Source organism: Zosterops lateralis (genome assembly GCF_965231275.1).
Source record: "Zosterops lateralis genome assembly, chromosome: 6".
Taxonomy (NCBI): domain Eukaryota; kingdom Metazoa; phylum Chordata; class Aves; order Passeriformes; family Zosteropidae; genus Zosterops; species Zosterops lateralis.
In genome coordinates this window covers 20,069,341-20,090,462 of record NC_139761.1, presented here as the reverse complement: position 1 = coordinate 20,090,462, position 21,122 = coordinate 20,069,341, and the positions used below count along the sequence as shown (strand labels likewise).

General features: G+C 41.8%; 1 protein-coding gene across 6 annotated transcripts in view; it reads right to left on the bottom strand.

Moving 5' to 3' along the window:
- The window catches only part of STON2 (stonin 2), a 65,943-nt gene that overhangs the window by 24,540 nt on the left and 20,281 nt on the right, over nt 1–21,122 (bottom strand). For all 6 annotated transcript variants that reach the window (XM_083863704.1, XM_083863700.1, XM_083863705.1 and 3 more), the window contains one exon: nt 17,565–17,762. In XM_083863704.1, the coding sequence (XP_083719830.1) occupies nt 17,565–17,762 (198 nt within the window). The remainder of the gene's footprint in view (nt 1–17,564; nt 17,763–21,122) is intronic.

Genomic DNA, 21,122 nt, shown 5'->3' with positions numbered 1-21,122 from the left:
TTTATCTTCTCCTACAAAGGAACAGCCGAGTTTTCCTCCGTTTCAGAAGAGAAATAAGGTCCCGGGAAAGTTCATGAACCAGCGCAGCCTCCTCCCCCACATCCTGCCCGCTCCACAGCACGGTGCGCTGTGCCCTCGTGCCGCTGCACCGGGAGCCGGGAACAGGGCACGGGGGGAATCCAAATGCCCGTTCAGCCGCGTACATAAACCGTGCCATTCTCTTTTTAGTCACTTGTTCTCAGGGGAAAAAACGTCAGCTCTTTGCCTCATCCTACCACTAGCGCTCACAGCATCAAACTCTGCCTATAAATAAAACTTTCCCAAGTCAATAATATCGTGTTGGAGGTTCCCGGGCTGGAGATGTTTCTCCCAATCTCCTTTCCCTGGAGTATCGCCATCCCTCCGCCCGCCCGGGCGCGCCCCGGCCCCGCCGCTGCAGTACCTTGTTGCTAAAGGAGTTCATGCGCTGCTCCTCCTCCTCCTGCTGCTCCCGCCGAGGCACAAAACCTAACCCGAGCCGGCCGAGACGAGGGGTGGGCGCTGTCCTGGCTGCCCCCAGCCGGGCTCAGGGCCGTGTCCGTGCCCGAGGGGCTGCGGGCCGGGGAGCGGAGCGGGCTGGCGGCGGGCAGGGCGCAGGTCGGGGGCAGGTCGGGCACGGCACACCCACAGCGCGGGAGGGAGGGGGGCGGACAGGCGGGCGGGGAGCGGCCGGCAAAAGGGGGGCGGAACTTCACGGTAAACCCCCGAAGTTTTGAGTTTTCTTCCTCCAGTAAAAGATGAGGTGGTGTGCTTTATATATATATATATATATATATATATATTTTTTTTTTTTTTTTTTCCCCGAAACTAAAGTGAACCGCCAAACATCTCAGCCGATCACCTTGCAGAAGTGCAGCAGGCGGAACCACCGTGTCCCGTTAACTCCTCCCTCACCAAGTGGCTTTAAGGCTGGGATTTCCTTTTGTCCTCTCAGGTGAACTGTTTTGGATTTACTCCAGCCTGGGTAAATATAGAGATAACTTCTAAATGCAAAGCACATACCACATTCTAAGGAACTCAGTCAGCCAGTCATTTCTAGTCTCCTTGGAAACATTTTCCTGTGTTTTTCAGTCATAGACAGGAGTCTCTCTCAAACTAAAGGACAGAAATTGGAGGGTGGTTTTTGATCACTGTAAGGATGTGAGATTCCAGTGCAGTCTTACACATGGAAAAAAAGGGAATAAACCACCTGTTTTTAAACACCAAGCAGGACAAATTTATAACATCAGTAACAGGACATGCCCATTTGCGATAGCAGGAATTAGACTTAACGATCCAGGAAGTTCTTGCCATAAAAGGCAGGAGGAGACCCAACCTACATGCCAAACAGCCAGGTCCACCAACACAGTGCTCCACCTGCCAAATACACTTCTAGCTAGTCCCAAATGTTCTGCTTTAGCCTGTATTTTTTTTTTTCTTTCCTTTCCCTTACCTCTGCCCCAAACTGTTGAAGTGTAAGACTGAAAACCACAGGAACAATCTGTCAGTGCTCCTGAGAAATAGCTAACATCCTTCTGCTCTCTGTGATATTCCTTGAGTTATTCAGGTTTTTCTCATTTGCTTTTATTGATTACTATGTAGAAAAAAAAATTACATGTGATATTTTGACACACTGAGGAAAATAGACAGATTGTTTGAAGGCAACATTATCTGGATAATTGGGAAGTAATGCCAAAAAGTACCTGGTGTACAGAAAAATTATTGATTTGCCATTTACCCAGTAAATTTTATCAGTATAGAAATAATTTTAAGTACATGAAATTTACCACAGAAGGTAAATGACTTTATGGTTTGAATGGTGGAGTGTGGCAGCATGCAGAACCAAAACCAGAAGGCCAAGCTGTGACTTCTGGGTATTGGTACAATGGTAAATGTGAATTAAATTATGAAAGAGGGTGAGGGTAGGTGATGGAATGAATGATCAGGGACTGCAGGGACAACTGTGTGAGCCTTTCCTGTGGGAAAGGTGCTGAACAGCATGCAACAAAACTGGTGCCTGCAGAAGAGACATGACTGCCTTACTGGAGAGATATGTGTGTGTTGATAGGCAAGGAGTCAGTGGTTAGATGCCTTTCCTCAGCAAAAACCCCAAAACAACTAATAAATTGGGAATGGCCACATGCTGTCTTTACTTGTGCCAACCTATCTGTCTAGGCCTTTGCCAATTTGAGTCTATACTACTCATCTGAAATTAGATAATTAATGGAAGAACCAGAACATTTGTTTTGTAATCCCCCCAGGTCTGCCAACCGTGAAGCTGTCCCTTATGCAACACCGTCATGCCTCACTTCCCTCCCACACCTTGTTGTAACAACTTCATGGAGCAGACAAGGCATTCTCTGTCAGTGTAAGAGAAAGCTTCTTTCACAGAGGCTAAAAATTCCCAGGCTTATAGCAAATTGAGGCTAAAGCAGAACGAGATGGAGAAATTAGCCCAAGGACAATCTGCTTGAACAAAAACTTTTAAAGGTGTGGGCTTAAAACAAACATGCTGGCTGAAAAAGATGAAAACTTAGACCTGCTCTTGTGACTTTCCAGGTGAACAGTGCTCCTTTTCTCACTTTATTCTTTCTCTCCTCAGCCAAGGGCAAACTGTGTAGATAGTTTTGTTTGCTGTTCTGTCTGTTGCCTCAATCTTTCTGTGTGGAACAGTAATGTAAGATGAGTAGGAAGATGAAGTCATCTTTCCTTAGACTCCCTCTTTTGTTTCTTGTTCCCAATTAGGGTCCATAATTAATCTGGCCATCACAACAGAGCACTGCATGGGGTGCTGGGATGTCATAGACATACTGAAGCATGCTTGTTTCTCAGGAAATGGTTTTCTTCCTCATAAGGTGGTAGTCCCTTGACCTTTTGTCTAATACAAAAAAAAAAAACCCTTTTAAAATGTGCACATTGTTTAGCTCAAATTAGGGATAGAATCAGATTTGTGGGGAAAGAAATATAATCTGCTTTCAAAAAAAAAATACATGCACTATAGAACTGTTATTATCTCTAAGCAGAATGTGTCAAAAACTGTCAACAGCTTTGTGAAAAATATAAAGGATAAATTCACTCAAAAATGCCTCTTAATCTGTTAACTCAGCCTCTGCTTGGCTGCAGGAAACCTAAATTCAACTCTGTTTTTCTTTACACAAGAGCTCAACCTGAACTTCTTGTTTCTCATCCTAGAGAAGGATCCTACCCACCCTGCTATTGCCAGTTTGGGTCCAGTCTGTCAAAACCCCATCTTGGACCTTGATGAAAGCTTAGTCAAAATCCAGTGTGACCACAATCCCCACAGAAAAACTAAAACCAGCTGATAAATATTGTATGTCTAGTTCAGCACTTCTAAGATTGTCCTTTGGGTGTTTGATACCTTTCTGGCAGATAGTGTTGCAGACAGCCAACCAATAGAGCTTTTACTGCTGGGGCCTGTTTGGCAGCCTAATGGATCTCATTGCACAGCAAATCGCTGAGGGGTCTCTAAATTCTCCCAGATACCCCTGAGAAGGTGTAATTTTCATCAGACCTCACATTCATATTTCTTTTACTCCTATTCATCCTTACAAAATATGAAAGCTGTATAAAAGTCTGTTTCAACTCTGTTTCCTGAGGCATTTGAAGCACAGGTAACAGAGAAGAACTTGCTCTTGAGCAGTATCTTGTCACTGCTGGCCTGTATTCAACCTGCAGCAGTTGAGGAAGAGAGAAGGAACCAAGCCCAGGCTGAACACAATCCTCTGTCAGCAGCATTTGGCTTGTGTTTATCATTTATCTTGCAACCACTGAATTCTGAATAGTTGCTATTCCAGGACCCCTTTCTTGGGAAGAAAAGATGGCAAAATTAAAGCTCAGTAGTTCAGAATGGGTTTCTGTAGTATCATCCTAGCAGGACTAGATGGTTTGGGCTAGGATATAATTAAAGCAAAAAACACCACATACAGAATGAAAGGCATCAATATACATTAGGAGAAAAGATTAACTGAAAGCCAGATACTCCTCAGCTATATAACACATGGCACAAAGCACATAATCCAGACACTAGTCAGAGCTAAATACAACTTTTCATGACTGAAAATATGAATAGCCAAACCCACTGATACCTGGGAGATCTATGAAATATAGTCTCTGACAAGTTTCTGCTTGTTACATAAATCCACATGCCTGAAGCAGCATTTTGCCAATAAGCATTTAAGGTCTGTGAGAAGAAAAATGTGTGGAGAAGTTCACAAGTCACAGAGCACCATCCAGCTGGTCCAGTTCTCATGCTGAGAACTCTGAGAGATGCCTCCTTCAACCCTGAGGGTGTCCTATAACCATGCCTGCCATTTAAATCCATTTGAAATGGATCCCTTCAGATGCACCTTCTATCACAAGTGACCATCTTTCCTGGCCTCCAAGCTGTAGACAGCAGCTCTGTGCTCCAAGACAAGGCTGGTTCAGAAGTGCATGAGAATGTTATTTTCCACACATCCTAGTTGGATTCCAACTGACAGAAAGCATTTCTCCTGCTGCTGCAAAGCAATCTGTGCTGTGGTTGAGGAGACCAGGATCTGTGCGCATAGAGAGGGATGGCATGGGTAAGGAAGCCAGGGGAGAACACAGGACACTGTTAAGACCTGTCTGATTGAAGAGCCACTTGGTTGGATTGGTCTGATGTTCACCCAATCCCTTTCAACAAAAAACGCAACTGAGATTTTTGTTTGAGGTCTTGCAAGAATTTACAAATGAGAGTATGTATGGACAGTATCCAGTGTCATGGACACTCCCATACATATCTAGAAATACAGATAATTATATGTATAGACAGACAGAAAGAGAGTACCCTGGCTCACCTGCTGCACGGTTCCGCTGCCTTGTGACTTTCAGGCACATAACAGAGAAAGGCTTCAATCAGTACCTGAGGCAAAAAATCTGAAATCTTAGCTCCTGACCATAATGAGTAGAAGGCATACCACTTCTCCAGTGCAGTGACACTGAAGGGAACAGAGACATAATCTGAAGAAGCAGCAAAACCAGTGCCAAAGTAAATGCACAATGCTCAGGATTCATGAGGAGGAAATACAGCTTAAAACACTGGCCTTTCATTCTTCTGGAGCAAAGCAAACTCTGACATGTTCAAGGAGTTACATATTTGTGAAACAGCTTCTAAGCCTTTAATTACTAGTACAAAAATCTGTCTCCTTTATTTGTATAATTTATCTTTATCTTCAAGTGGAAGGTGATTTTTAATGACAGACTGGTGTATTCTGCTATGTTACACAAAAATCACACCTATTGTAACTTAATTCCTGGTTTGGAAGCTGAGAGAAGCCTCAGTCACCTTAATGACAGACATATTGTGTAAGTTACTTTCTTTACCCCAATTTAGTGGAAATTTTGTCCAATTACATTTCCTACTAGGTTGCCAGCACAGACAGTACCGAATGACTATGCTAACTGGGTGTAACCAGCTTTATTCTTACCTGCCACTCATTTCCATGGGACTGGGAGTTACATGGTTAAAATCACTTTCTACTGAATCACTTGAGGAATGCTCGGAGTGACTTACCTCCAGACCAGTAGTTACACCAAGGGACAGCTGTGACTCTGCCTTGGCCAAAGGGAAGAGTTGCAGAGCTACTAATTGTGTTCAGAACGTGAGAAGCCAAACAAAGGCTTTTCACATCTGAGGCATCACGGTTGATTTGTCCAGGTCATGGTCTGAATGGCTGATGGAGACAAATTCTCCAGCCCAGCAACATGCAGTTTAATGAAGACTTGTTCAGTCAGCCTTATTAGCAAGGAATTTTGCAGTGTCTAAGGAGGAGGGGTTGATATGCTTTCAATAGGACACAAAGGGTGCTAATTTCTAATCTCTGCTCCATTCTTTAAAATTTATAGCCAAATTATAAGGTATGAGAAGCTGAGGGAAAAAAACCATGCAGTTGATAAAGGCGGCCTTCTTCTGTGGGAGAAAACACAAAGTAGTAAAGTATGTTGGAGGATCTTCACTGTTCCCACCATCTTATCTCATCACAGGAATTAAAAATTACTTTATCCTTACAGTGCTCAACAGTCCTGCCATTCATCACAGAAGACAGATAGCACAAAACATGCCATGGCCATAATTCATTGCCTTAGGGAGTCTAGCAGCTATTCTTTAACAGAAATTGTATTTTAATCATTTTTTACCATTGGTTCACTGTTTTGTACAAGTGTTGGCTTGAAAATTACTTTAAAGTAAACTGTACTGGCAGATGCAGCATACAATTTGGAGACTATTACTGTATATTCACAATAGTGTTTTCCTCTTTTTAAATATCTTCCCTTTTTGTTGCACATAGTCAACATGGAAACTGACTTTATTAAACACATTGCAAAGCCAGCTCCACTTATATGAAAAAATACAAAATACTGCATCCAGGGGAATGACAGCACCTTTACTCATTTTTCCCTCCCTGCCAGAAGGGAATGCAGGAGACAGCAGGTCACCCACTAGAAACAATGTGATGCCACTGCCATCAAAGCTTTTAAGCATTTAAGTTATTTTAAATGGGAAAGGAATAGAAGTAGAGCAGTACCCAGAAGAGAAAAAAAAATGTGCAAGAAAAGAGAAAACCCTGTGGTGAAGAAAGGGAAAAGGGACCGTGTGGGTTAAAGAGGATTTCTTAGAGCACTGGCAGTTGGGAGGCTCAGGAGCCACCTTGAAACTTTTCTGTAAAGCAGGAGATGGTTTGGACCATGGGGATTAAAGCTGTTCAGTAAGAAATAATTCAAATATGGAAAAAGTATAGACTAGTCATCCATCCTTGTATTTTCTTCCCCCTTACTTCTTCCCTGGAGAAAGATATCAAGAGGCACATAAGGTGGGTTTCCAGGTCTAGCAGGAGAAGCCTCCTGGGTCCTGGTCCCTTGCTATTTGACTTGAGAATGATCCAGGAATTATCAGTTTAATCTCAAGTGCCTTTGCTCATTGAAGAGTGACTCTTCTCCCTGCCATCTGATGAGGGATGGGTTGATTTCTACTAACCTGGTTTTTCCTTTCATCCAGGCAGACAAGGAGCTACTGGCTCTGCCAAAACCCTTCTCCTTTCACACCTGTTTGTTCCATTAGTTCAGGTTTGGGTTGCTCAGACATGTGAGACAAACTGGTTTTGTTCTGTGGATGCAGCTGGACTGTCAATCTCAGCAGAGCGCAGCTCACCCTTTTGCCCCAGCAGTCCCTCACTGGTCCCTGCAAGCCTGGGACAGAGAACAGCCAAAGGAGCTGAAGCTGAGTCCTGTAATTTTGAACCAAGCAGAGATCAAAAGCATACCTGCAGAGTTTGATCACATCATGGGGAAGCTCTCATAATACTTGTTATATCTAAAGAATTTGCAGTGGCATTGATTTTAGCAGAGATGTATGGTCTTTTAGAAGAGATACATGGTCTTTAGCAGAGCCCTGAGTATATACCCACATTGTTAATCCATGTCACTGTGTCTTCACTGCCTTTGCAACCATGCTAAATCAAGGAAAACTGCTCATGTGTAATACAATCTGTATTTATCTTAAGGCCAGATTTACCCTGAAAGCCCGAGGCCTACCATCAGCAAGGACAGATCTGTGTGTGCAACAATTAGCACACAGCTCTGATGAAACCCCTTCAGCTAAGCATGTTTTCAAATACAGCCTTTAAAGCAGTGCAGTTTGGTGGCTTTACCAAGAAAAGCATAATCTACTCACTAAGACGAAGATGCAAGATAAAGACTGTGTAGTCCAATTACTGCATTTGCTGAAGAGACACACCAACACTCAAAGGAGGGGAACAATGCACATGCAACTGCGTCAACACAGTGAAATGCCTTTGTGTCTCTTCCTCCTTGGAGATGAAAAACTCAAAAGATTTGCAGGGAATCCTGCAGGTCTCCCAGGATACACCATAGTTCGCACTAATAATGTGTTGCTGGAGGCAACCAAGCCTGAGCAAACAAATCAGTCCGGGGGAGGAGGAGCGGTGGGTTCATGAAAGCAAGGCCTCCAGGAAAGCCTCCCCCTTACTTCTTTTATGTAAACTTTCCCACCCAGATCCTAACTCTGGCTGGCTGGTGAAGGGCCTGCTGCAGAGGAGGTGCAGTGAATTGCCCCGGGCCAACCTCGTGTCCCACTTGTGGAGCCAAGTGCCCGTGCTGGCAGCAGCCCCGAGCACAGGAAGCGATGAGGCTGCGCTGTGGCTGCATGACAAATGCACTGACACCCTGCAGTTGTCTGCTCTGCCGGGTGCACCATGTGCCTCTCTGTGTGCTCTGTGCTGGCATGTGCTCCCTTTCCCCCACAGTCCCTTCTGAAGGCTCATGCCCACCACCAAGCATAAAAATGCATGTGTAGCAGAGGCAGGACACAGCAAGCACATACAGGCAACCAGTTTGAATATACTGCAGGGGTACTTGCCTGATGCACTGGCACAAAAGGAAATAAGATCCTGGGATGTATCAAGGACACAATTTCTGAAGATGGGAAAACTAGTATCTTGATATCAGGCTGTGCTGAAACCTCAATCTTGCATAGTTTTGATCACCACATACCCGAAAGATTAATTCAAACAGCAATGTGAGCTGAGAAAAGCTTTCTAGGATAAGGAGGAGAATGGAGAACCAGAATATTAAGGAGCTTGTCTCATTCAGTTTAGCAAATGGACGCAGAGCAGGAGATAATTACCCTGTATAAATATATTAAAGTGCTTATACTGGAGAAGGCAAAAAGCTATTTGAAAGACAATATTGGCACAGGAACACATGGATAGGAGATGGCCATGAACACATTTACATCAGGGCCTTGGAAACAGATTCCATTCCTATGCTCTTAAGTGAATCATGTTGAAAGCTCTCTGAAATGTCTACATGTGAAAATACAGCAGCTTCAATAAACCACTGACTAAAGTCTCCACTTAAATGGAATAATTTCTACAAAGCCTCTAATGGGCTTTAGAACACAGAGCTACAGGACATATGTTGGCAGGATCTCTAATCTCCTTTTAGACACTAAATTAAATGGCTCAATTTGGAGAGGAGCACACTGAGCTGAAGCTGTTTGAAATTTTCGTTAACTGTAACAAGAATAGCTGGGACATGAGAATCTTGGAAACAGTTTTAGGTGTAAAACCCAGATCTGGACTTCTTCACAAAAAGTACTGAGCACTCTTGATAGTTTTTAAAAAATTGAGTCCTAAGTGATTAGCTCAAATCGGTGTCCATGAAATATACTGCAGTACCACAAGGGTACTGACAAGTAAATTGGACTGGCATCCATGTGACAAAACCCAGAATCACAATTCTCATTCTTGCTAATCAAAATTAGAATGATGAAATAGCATGAAGTCTCCTCTTCCTCTCATGTAATACACACAGTCAGAATGCAAATACCAGTTTATATAGGCAGAGTGTTTTGGTCTCATCTGTCAAACATGAGGACAATTAAGACCAAATTGCTTCTAATAACAGATGAACATGGTTATTAAGATTCATGTCATATCTGTACTCCAGTATTATATGGTTTGATTAAGGCTAGGTAAGATAAAAAACAGAGATATTGAAGTAAAGACATAAGTCAGCATTTTCCCTTGAGTACTGTCATCCAACTCTACTCATTTCTGCCTTGAAAGAACAGAAAGTGTTACATTTTTTTCCTAACACTGGGGTTGAATAAAAGAAAAAAAGGAGGTCGAAGTCCTGATAAAAATGGACACTTATTACAAGTTTCTGAGTGGGCACAAGAAAATAAGTTGTCAACATAGTAGCTGAAGTTTTTGCTTAAATTATTCTGTTCACTATTCATGTTTTTGACAAATCTGCTTCCCATTTTATCCCACACTGTTCTTTGAGGAGATGCCTCTATAACTGATCCCCTATAGGTGTTCATCATCACTTTTCCAATTCCTGTGATGTGTAGTCCAGTGATCCCCTGAGCCTTTCTTAGGTTTCAGATGATATCACAGCAAGAGAGAAACAAGCAAATCCATGCATTTGAGTATTGTGAAATTTATCATCCTTACTTGCTTTCTGCGGCTGCCAGCTTTTTCACTGGCTGTTTTACTCTGCCAGCTCCATTCAGCCCCTTCATAATCAGACAGGAAATTCCACACAGAACTGGGATCTCTAATCGAGAGCACATGCAATGATTTACAACTCCTGTTAACTGGTACTACTGCTGAAGCCTTGCTTGCTTCTCTGCCATGTAGAATCTAGGGTGGAAAATGCCAGTTCTCAGGTGGGTGACTCCTCCCTGCGGTGAATCCTGCTGTGATTCAGGAGCTGCAGGATTGTGTTCCTTGGGGTGCAGCCAGTGCTGTAGGGCACTGGCTGTGGTGCTGAGCAGCATGAAGCTGGGACAGTGCCTCTCTAGAGCTACTCTATGGCTACAGAGCCATTCCTGCCTCCTGTCAGCAGTTACAGCTGCCACAAACTGAATGCAACAGGTGAGATGATGTCACTGAAAACTGCCACTGCTGCTTTCCCCTTTGATAGAGCTGGATGTGGGGAGATATCTTGGTGTTCTTCTCTCCCAGCAGCTTTAAGGTTGGAAGCCACCTTAGCATCCTGCAGAATTTGTCCAAATAAACCAAGCTTTTCCTCTGAACACAGCAATCACACATAGCTGCTGCACTTACACATTCCATCTCCAATTAAGCTTCACACTGAAATGTCCTGTCCAGCTGCAAAATCTCCTGCTGAAGTCCTCAGGCTTATCATATCAGCATGTAGCTTTCTGCATTAGAGACCAACTGGGGCCAGTGTAAACACTGTGGCTGAGGAATCACAGCCTTACAAACAGAAATAAAGGGCTTTGTATCACCTAGTCTGCCTCACTGGCCTGAGACAAACTACAGAGCATCTAATCACATCTATTTTCTTAGGCTATTGCCTATATAAAGGCAAATCAGAAGATCACTCCTGTGACTCGCCCTGAGCTTGTCTCTGCTGTCCTTTTAGCTGATCTGACTATATATATACGTAAAAACATTGGGGAATAGGTGTGAAAAGAGTGAACTTTTTTAATAATACCATGTAGGGTCAGCATTTAGCTCTTCTATAATGAAGATAACTCTGCTTCAAATCTACAGTTACTGTATATCTTGCACTTCCAAATAGCCATGAGAAGAAAACTCAGCATCTGAACTAGGAGATGCTAATTTAGCTGTTTGCAGCACAGGGCCAATAACATGCACAAGATCAGAACTGATTCTATGTTAGCAAGCAGACAAGAAAACACTCAATTAAACAGCAAAGTTATTTTTATCTATCTATCTATCTATCTATCTATAAAGTTTTTAATTATAACATTTCCAAGCAATAATTCCATTCTTGGAATGTGGAGGAGCAGGGAAGGCCTAATTAATTCACAGGGGTAAACGCCGTAAGACTCAGCCTAGTAGACATTAGTAGGAGACACTTCTGAGCTTTCTTCTAACTCCTTTCTTACTATAACAGCAATGTTAAATCCTGTCCTCCTACACCCTGATATTTCTCATAGTTCCTGAAGAAAAAGCAAGAATCTGATAGTCCTCCAGCAGCATCAACCACTCTTCTCTGTGAGGCAAAGTAACAGTGAAGATAAATAATCAGTGTTTTTTTCTGGGGTGTAGTGGAGGCAGATATTGGACCCTTTGAAGTTAGCAGACTACATTTAGCCCCACAAGAGCTGTCAGAGCTGAGCTCAGTGAAATCTCATCTTGCTTTAAGTGTTATCACTAGGACACTCCTATTTAAAAATGAAGTTTGAAGGGATGGAAATAGCTGATCAGGGACTAACTTTGCTGCAGCTGATGTTAATCAGAAAGATATTATGCAAGTATTTGCTCAGGATATGGTAGTATTCTAGAATAGCTTGGGTTGGAAGCAACCTTAAAAATCCTCTTGTTTCAACCACCCTGCCATGAGCAGGGACACTTTCCACTAGACCAGCTTGCTCCAAGCACCATCCAGCCTGGCCCTAAACACTTCCAGGGATGGGGCATCCGCAACTTCTCTGGGCAACCTCTTCCAGTGCCTCACCACCCTCACAGTAAAGAATTTCTTCCATATTTCCAGCTCATGTTGAGCTTTATATTCACCAACACCTCCACATCTTTCTCCTCAGGGCTGTTCTCAATGCATTCTCTGCACAGCCTGCAGTTGTGTTGTATATTTCAGACTGAAAGGTTTGGTGCAGAAATGACCAGCTGAGAAGTTCTTTGGCCTGAGACATGCAGGAGGCCAGACTGGACAATAGTAACAACATCACAGTCCTCCTTTCTGGACTTAAAGCCAATGAGTCAGATGACTGCACACCAAGATTATTTTGTAATTCTATCTACTGAATAGATAGAAATAAACATTTGTTTATTGTTGTACCTGTTCTTTCCTCATTCTAACACTTCCCCTTCCTCCTGGCAGATCTTCTCTGCCTTCCTGCCACAAGGAGGGACTGAGACAGTGACTCTGGTCCACTGCTTTAACCTGCAGCCTTCATCAAAGAGCAAGACTGTCAGTCTATATGGCAAAAGCTATTTCTACTTCACCCAGGTCCAGCTTGCACAACCAAACTGCAGGCTTCCCCACTGCAAAACAGGGATGAGGACTGAACTCTACTGCAGAGGTCATTGGGATACTGCAGCCAGGAAGCCTTGAAGATGAGCTAATTCCCAGTACACAGGTCTATCTTGGTATCACAACACTTCTACTGCTATGAATTATCTAGACCTAGCTTCCCAGATCTGTCCCACTAATTCATTACTCTTCAAGAAGCTAAAACTGCATGAGAAAAAGCTGGGATGACAACTAGGACATAAAACTCCTGAATTGTCTAGTTGGTATTGACATGAAAAAAAACCAACCCTGCCTCTGGTGCTGAATCTAGCCCTTACAGGTTGGAGTTGTTTAAGAGTATATTTTAGGTGCTATTTGTTCATGGTACTCTGGAATCCCCTCCTCCTTGAAGAAAGGGTTGGACGTTCCTCTCTGCAGACTCTCCAGCTGGCTTTGGCAGGCTCTCATGTACAAGTTTTTCATGTGTCTGGGACTGGGACACCAGTACAAGCTGGTTAATAGTTTTACAGCAAAACTGAAATGCATTTCTGGATGGAAGGTGGTAATCATCAGAATATATTATTTTCCCCCTTACCATGGTAATTAACATGGAATAATTTCAGAGGTTGTAGCCTGTTCATGGCATTCAGTGTAACCACATGGCACAGCTATATAATCTGTTCAAAGCTTGTTTGAAACTCACAGAACACCATTCTTGCAGTCATCATATTGGGACACAGTATGTAGCTGGCTATAATTACAGAAGAAATGTAACGAGAACTACTGCAGAAAAACATTAGGAAAAGGTTTGAAAAGTTATTACTTGCCCTCTATTACCTTCAAGAGATAGCTGGAGCTGAGCTTGTCAGAATTGCCATTTCCAAGTTTTGGAACAGAAGCACCAGAACCCCATTAAACAATGTGTTTTACTTTGAAAAAAACAACATTCTCAGAATTAATTCCTTGTGCTATTTATGAACTGTCTGGATTTTGAGAAGTTACGGGTCACACATGCAACCTTCTACCTCCAAACATGAAGATGTTCTCAGAAAATAATAACACAGCAATTTCCTCAGTATCCCAGTAGTCCCAGAGATATGAGAAAGTGCCAAAGAGAACAACTGATCAGCAAATTGAACCATTAACATCAAACATGGCCCAGCTGCAGTTTTGCTAAGATACAAATCACAACAGAAACAACACAACTAGCAACAATAAACCTAAAATTGCTGTGAGGAAACTTATGCCTACACATAAACATACATACACATATATAGCTTTATTATATAATACAGAGAGATTCTATTATATATTCTATTGAGTTTATAATAGAATATAGTTTATGAGCTCTGAAAAAATATATATCATCTTTATTATATACATTCTGACCATATAATTATTTATAGTTTGTATATAATAAATTTTTAATTTATATAAATAAAATTATTTTAAAGAAGAATGGTGATATGCAGAAATCTAAATCAAGCTGTGAAGTATTTGGGCACAATCTCAGAACAGATCCATAACCACAGCTAGAAGAAGGCCTCTCCCTTGCTCCTCTGTCTCGCAGATATTTGGCCTTTTTTGAAAGCTGAGACAGGCATCTGCTACAGAAGGAACAAATACTTGTATTGTATCAGCAACAGAGATGTCCTGTGTTACTTATCTTGCAGAGCACAGCACAAAGGCCAAAAGTTCCCACTTTTTCATGCTCATTGATCCAAGCTGAGTGACATGGTAAGGCATGGTAAGAACACTGAGGCAAAGGGGCACTTCACCAGCACCAAACACAGCTTCACACACACTGTGAAACCCCAGTTGTTGCAAAGTACTTGCTGTTATAATAACCACATAAACATGCTCACATTAAATGTAGAGTCTGCTATCACCTGTCCCACATTTATTGGCTAGCTGCTGCAGGCTAAAGAGTCCCCTGTGCTGACAAAGATGAGGATAATACAAAAGGCTTCTTGGTGCCAGAGTTCAAACAAGCATAGGCAACGAAATGCAGCATCTTTTAGCTGCACTTTGATAGAAAAGAAAATATTTTCCAGGTCTGCTCATGCAACATTTACCTTCACTACTGTGAACATTGCTGCTTTTACAGGACATTAGTCTGCTTATCCCAACTCCATCAGTTGGGAGGCTTTCTGCAGTCCCCTGTAGCAAGAGTAAACTTTCAGGCTGCATCATCCAGATCTCTCTAATCTTCCTTAGATATCTTCCTGGGCCATATCTTGCATAAACACATGCATTATATAAGCTCAAGCTCATAGGTTTTACACTCAAATTTTGTGTCAGTTGTGAGAAGGTTAATTTTCTGCTTAGAGTCTACCAGCCTTGGACACCAAGATGCCCATTTTTATGGCTGGGACTTGTTGCTGTATATGCCTGCAGTCAGACCTACCTCAGCCTTTAATCTGCTCCTGTACAAAACCCTGTGCCTTGAATTACCACAGGCAGGTGGTGTTTAAACATTTTGTATGCAGGATAGATTCAAGACAAGTGGTGAAATTACGGAACAGAGTATCCTTTTATCCTGTTCAGGCAATAAAAATTCACCATGGCTAAAATAGTTATTTTACTTAGCATCTGACCACAGAGTAGTATTTTTCATGCTTTTCTCATCACTAAGTTTTTCTCACTTGAAACAGTATTAAACCCAGACTGTTTTATAGACCTGATTCTTTACCATCACTAAGTAGATCAAACACTGACTTATTATTTTCATAGGGCTTTCAGCAGTGAAATTAGTCTGACTTCTTTTGCCCTCCAGCAAGCCTGACCTTGGAGTCAACAATCCTGGCTAGCAGTCAAGGTGACTTCATCATCACACAGAGCATGAAGAGTCCTCTCTTTGCCTTCATGGCAAAATACATGCCATTTCATTGTCTTGATGGAGCCTTCAAACTTCACTACAGACTGAGGCAGCCAGTCCTTTGAGGGGATAAATGCAAATCAAATGCTTGAATCAAGTCAGGTTTAAAGAACTGGGTTTCTGGAGAAGGGCAGAGAGGATGGAGAGAAGAAAAAAGTTAATACATTTTTTGTCCACTTATGCACTGTTATGGTGGGATGATGGTGGACTGAACAAGAGAAAAGCAGCCAGAACTGTACAGCAATTCCTTGGCCACTAGGTCCTCAGCTTCCCCACTTCTACAAACCTTCCTGATGCCAGCAGTCACCTTAGGTAGTGGACTGTGAGGCATCCCAGGAACAGGACAAACAGATGCACTTTGTTCATGCAGCCCTTTTGCAAACTCTACACGTTGTAACAGGAAGACTCCATGTATTTCACACTTCAAGTTCCAGTATCACTAAGGTACTGGGAGTGTATGTTATGTTCTATGTATCTTATATTTATGATTATGTTTTTACTTGCTTATGTTTTTACTTGCTTATATGACTTCCTTTTTTACTTGTAAAAAATTTTAGGTGAATGGAATGAGTTTTTGTACTCATCTTGTTAATAAAGATGTCAGCTTGTGACTGAGAAAGACATAGTAAGAAAGTTGCTCACAAAGCTTTTACTGAAGAATGAGGTTCACTTCGGGCCATTTATAGGATATAATCCCATATGTGTGACAGGCATATACAGCAGTCCTTTTGTCTTTGACTTGCCTGTATGCAGACTGGGCATCCCTCATTCCCTTTGCTCAGATGGAGACAGCCCCAGTGACAGCAGCCTCTACCAAATCAACAAAATAGCAATATCCAGCACACACTCTAGCTTGCCTATTCTACCTTTCTACCAAGAAGTGGTTTCCAAGCTCAGAGGTACAGAGAAGCAGAGTATTCCAAAATAAATATGGTCAGACAGATTTGTGGTAACTTCATTATTTGAAAAAAGAAACCGCTCTACTTATCCAAAGTAACTACTACTTCTTCACAAATCCTTTGTCCAAAGTACTGAGCCAGCACCTACCATGCTGCTGTTTATAAACCTGCCTAGAAGTCTGACCCAGCTTTACTGCACCACCAAATAATACTCTTTGCAGGTGATGTATGTGTATGTTTCTTTCGGAAGGGACACATGACCTCAATGAGACTTAGGAAGCCCATTCTCACAAAACAGATCTCATTTCCCACATACATTTACATTCACCACCTGAGAAAAAACACATTAAATATCTCCCAGGTCTGAGCTATCATGACACCAGGGAATCAATTTTCATCACCGAACTGGGTAACTACTGACCTTCCTCAGCTTGGGTTGAACAGCTTCCAACATAGTGCAGGTGCTTCCTCCTGGAGCTGTGTATTTTTTTCTGTGTCCTGACATGTCAGCTTTTTATGCACTGTGAAAGTCAGCTTTGTCATTCAGGAGTTCCCATTCTCCATGACATGACTGGCACCACTCTGCTTTATTTCTCCTGCTTTAGATTACCCAGAGTACAACTGAGGAGCAAAGAGCTACAATGCCATGTAGCACATTTTTCCACAATCAGGATTGGGTCTGAATAGAGCCCTACAGGGTCAGATATAAGATCCTTCAATGGTTAAAATCTGCTATTGAATCCACTATGTCATGTCTTACACTTTGCATTTACTGTTCAGTAACAGTGCAAAGCACTATGCAAAGAATGCCTCCAGCAAACTGGATCTGTGTCTTGGCACTCACTGAAACAGAGGGGAGCAAGCAGAACTGGGCCTGCCTCAGCTGAATACACTGTTGAGAAAATTTTTGCATGGAAATTCAGGAAAGGCATCCAGCCTTTCCCATAACATACTAGTTCCTAGATCAGCTTTAGCTGATGTGGCATGTGAAAATCCAGAAATGCTCCAAGTCTATCAACAGGTACATAGTTGCATTTGGCTCTAACTTCAGGAGCCTGCACTTGTCAGTGCTGTGTAAAATCCAAGCGTGATTTTTTTGCAATTAGAGTAGAACAAAATGTTAGTCTGTCTAATCCTTGAGTTTGTTCTGCTTTGGATCCCTTCCCTGTGGCTCAATTCTGAACAGTGAGTTTGAGGAGCATCAAAAAGATTGAGATGGAAGCTGAAGGGTTCCCTCTTACCAGCTGAATCTGCTGCAGATGTTCTACCACTGGTCAAGTCCTCAGTATTCAGTGACTGCAGATCTGTGTAGGAGGGAGCAATGCTTGGGCTGCTGGTGTCCTCTGAGTTGGTTGTCCAGCTGCTCTCTGAGGCACGGGTTTGCCTCTCAGAAGAGTTGGAAGAGGGGGAAGTCCAGTTGGGTGCTTTTGATGCAGACACTGGTAGCAGAAAACAGGTATTGGTTAGAGACATGCAGGGAAATCTACCCAAAGATCACAGCTGTTCCAAAGACATGCTAGATCAGTGTACTGGGGCTCTGTAAACACAAATTCCAACATCCACAGAAACACAGTTATTTTATAACAAACCCAGAGCTAGTGCCTGGCACTGTCACCCTCCAGCACTACTCAGATGTCTGCCTTAGATTCTGTACTGCAGGCAGCCATATGCTTTCCTGTTGCTCAAGCATTGGAGAAGCTGTGACTTTTCCAAATGAGATTTCATGTTTCTGACACTGTTGACAAGACCTGAATATGTTTGTTGTGCAACACAGTAGAGTTTTTACAGCACCACAGATTTTTTTTAAGTGGTTTTATTATTTTTCATTAAGAATTCCCTATTTGTGACACCCACTCAAATGCAGTCATCATCTCAGGAATGCTCTGCATGGAGGGGGAGTATAAAAATAACCTGAAACGGGCCTATTGATGTGCACTAGGAATGGCTTTTGTTTCTGAACATGCAGAATGTAGAGTCCCAGTCTCAATATACTATATAACATTTCTGCTCAGTGTAGACCAAAACCCCTGTTCTACTAATTTGCCAGACTTGCATGTCAAACAGTTCAGTCCTGCCTAACCATCACCCAGAGTTTAGAACACAATCACACACATCCACTGCTATGAGTTTGTATTGTATACTCTTTGTACGGCACATTCTTTGCCCACAACATCACTTGAATGCTAGGAACAATGGGTGGCTCTAGTGAGGAAAAAAGACCAATAGAAAGGAAAGTTATGGTTAAAAAGTCTCCCTGAACTAAGGAAAATTGTATGGGTAGAGACTAGTTTTAATTTAACATCAGCTTAATAACTGTTTTCTAAATTAGTACATCTATATTTAGCTGTTAAACCAACAAAGATCTTGATGCTCCCCAAATCTTGCAGTTACTGAACAACTACTGACACAGAGAGTCTCTTCTCAGTGTGTAATAAACAAACAACACTTACTAGGTTGACATACACTTTGGAAAAAAATTACAAATTAATGCTAAAGAAAACTTCTCCATCCAAGTGATGTGATGGGACACTTCCTCATTATGGACACCTTGTTGTGTGCATAGACAGAATATCCAAACAGTGCTCTCTGCCTTGCCTCTTGAGAAGTGTGAATTTATTTTATATGCCTGCACTGACAGCCTCAGGTAAGCAGGCAGTAGTATTTATATATATATACAGCTGTGAGTCTACTGACACTGAGTGGCTTCTGAGTAGAGTCATCCCTGAGGACGAGGAGCTGCAAGTCAGATCTGTCTCCTTATTGCACAGGTTGACAGCTCTGGTGTCAGACACACAACCAAAGCCCACCCCTCCTCCTCCTGTAACTGCACACTGTGTTGCGCTCCATGCCTGCAGAGAAAGGATGATGAATGGATGATTATAGTCTATCAGTTCCTCTCTCAGTCCTTTTGTTAAACATGGCATGAGGCACCTCAAAAGCCACCCTTAAAACTTCAGCTGAAATTGCTCTGACAGACAGAGCACTTTATTTGGACACAGGAGACAAACTGAAAAGCTGAGCTCTGCATGTGGATCACTAACAGGAGCCAAGGTTTGGGTGGGTTTTTTTTTTTTTGTTGGTTTTTTTTTTTTGTTTGTTTGTTTGTTTGTATGTTTTTTTAAAGTATGCTTCATATCCTAGAAACTGTGGAATTATTTTATAGAAAAAACATCTTAGATTTCCAGTGTTTTTTAAGCCATTCACAGCAATTTGAAAAACCAGGCTAATTTAGAAACATGTCAGATAGAGTAACTCAAATACTGCCAACTAGTTTTGTGCTTTCTAAAGTCAATTTTTATCTAAGGAGGCAACTGACTGGACTAGTGTTGCCAAATGCTTCTATATAAGGCAAATTAATTTTATTCCAGGTAAGTTGGGCCATCTTGAAAGAACAGAATTGTTTGTTTTTTTCCTAAAAGGAGCCTTGTACTTCAGAAAACTAAAACCACAGGCAGCTTTTTCTGCAACAGATGTTCTTTAAATTCTTACTACAGTCAACTTCTACCTGTGACTGTTCTAGGTTCCCCAACACTAACTATTAAAACTAGCAAAGCTGCATTTTCCCTTATGCTCAGCCAAAAAACCATCTAGCAATCTCAAAAAGCAAGACAAGCAAAAGTAAACATCTACACATGTTTAAAATCTCTCTTCAAATGCTTCTGCTCTTCAGATTCTTGGAAGTGCTGCAGACAAATTCCTAAATGAGGCAGGGCTCTTTTGCTGAACTTTTGAGTTCAGTCTCTAATGCCAATAGCCTGAGAGTCACAGCCTTTCTGCTGCAGGAATTTCTCAGAAATCTGTTAATGTTGAAAGACCAGTGCCAGAACTATCTCTAAAATGCAAATTCTGTAGCATGCATTGGATACTGAAAATCAACTCATTGTTTCCCAAAGTGTTCCCTTCAACATGCATTTTACTTTTCTTGACATGTTTATTCTTAAAACAATGGATTGGCTTTTGATATGCAGATTTACCTTGAAGCATTCCTTCCTCTTTGGTGCTTTGAGGACCTGTTCCTTGATCCCTACATTGTATTACAATAAACCATGTTAGCATAATTTCCTTTCTTATTACATAGGACTTCAAATTTTTCTGATTTTAGCATATCATCACAGTTCTAGTGACAGGTGTAGCTTCCAGCTGCTAATCTTGTGTTGCAAATATTGCCTACTTTCAGAGAGAACAGCACAAAGTAGTTAAGCTCAGATATGCTGTTGGATAGCCTCTCAAGGGATACGGTAAGAGTCCAAGTAATTTGAGCCATTTAAAATCAGACAAAAGCTCTTGGGAAGAAGTGGGCGTGGCTGAATAGGATGGATGATGTAACAGATCTTGCCTTATTCTAATTATGGTGACTAAGAATACCTCATTCAATTGAAGAGTGCAGCTAACACTGATAGAATACGAGACTGTGAGCTGTAACAAATGCAAATGTTTTGTCACCTGCTGGCTGTGATCATTTACAGATTGTGCAGCATTTGTGATAGCAACATTTAGGTCAGCCTAAAAATCTCATTTTTCACTTTGGCAGTAACAGTTTGACTAGGCTGATAATAATCATAACAAAAATCAAAGGTCTTCTTTTCCCAGCAAAAGGAAAACAGAGAAAGAGACACAGCAATACATAATTTCTGTGAGTCAAGATTTCTATGGCCTCACTCAAGAGTTTTTGTGTCTTGAGGAGAAATCCACCTTATTTGGCAGCCGTCAGTTACATAAACATCAAATAAATAAACATAAACATCATAATAATACATAAACATCAAATGCAGAAATATTTTGAAACAAACATTTTGCTT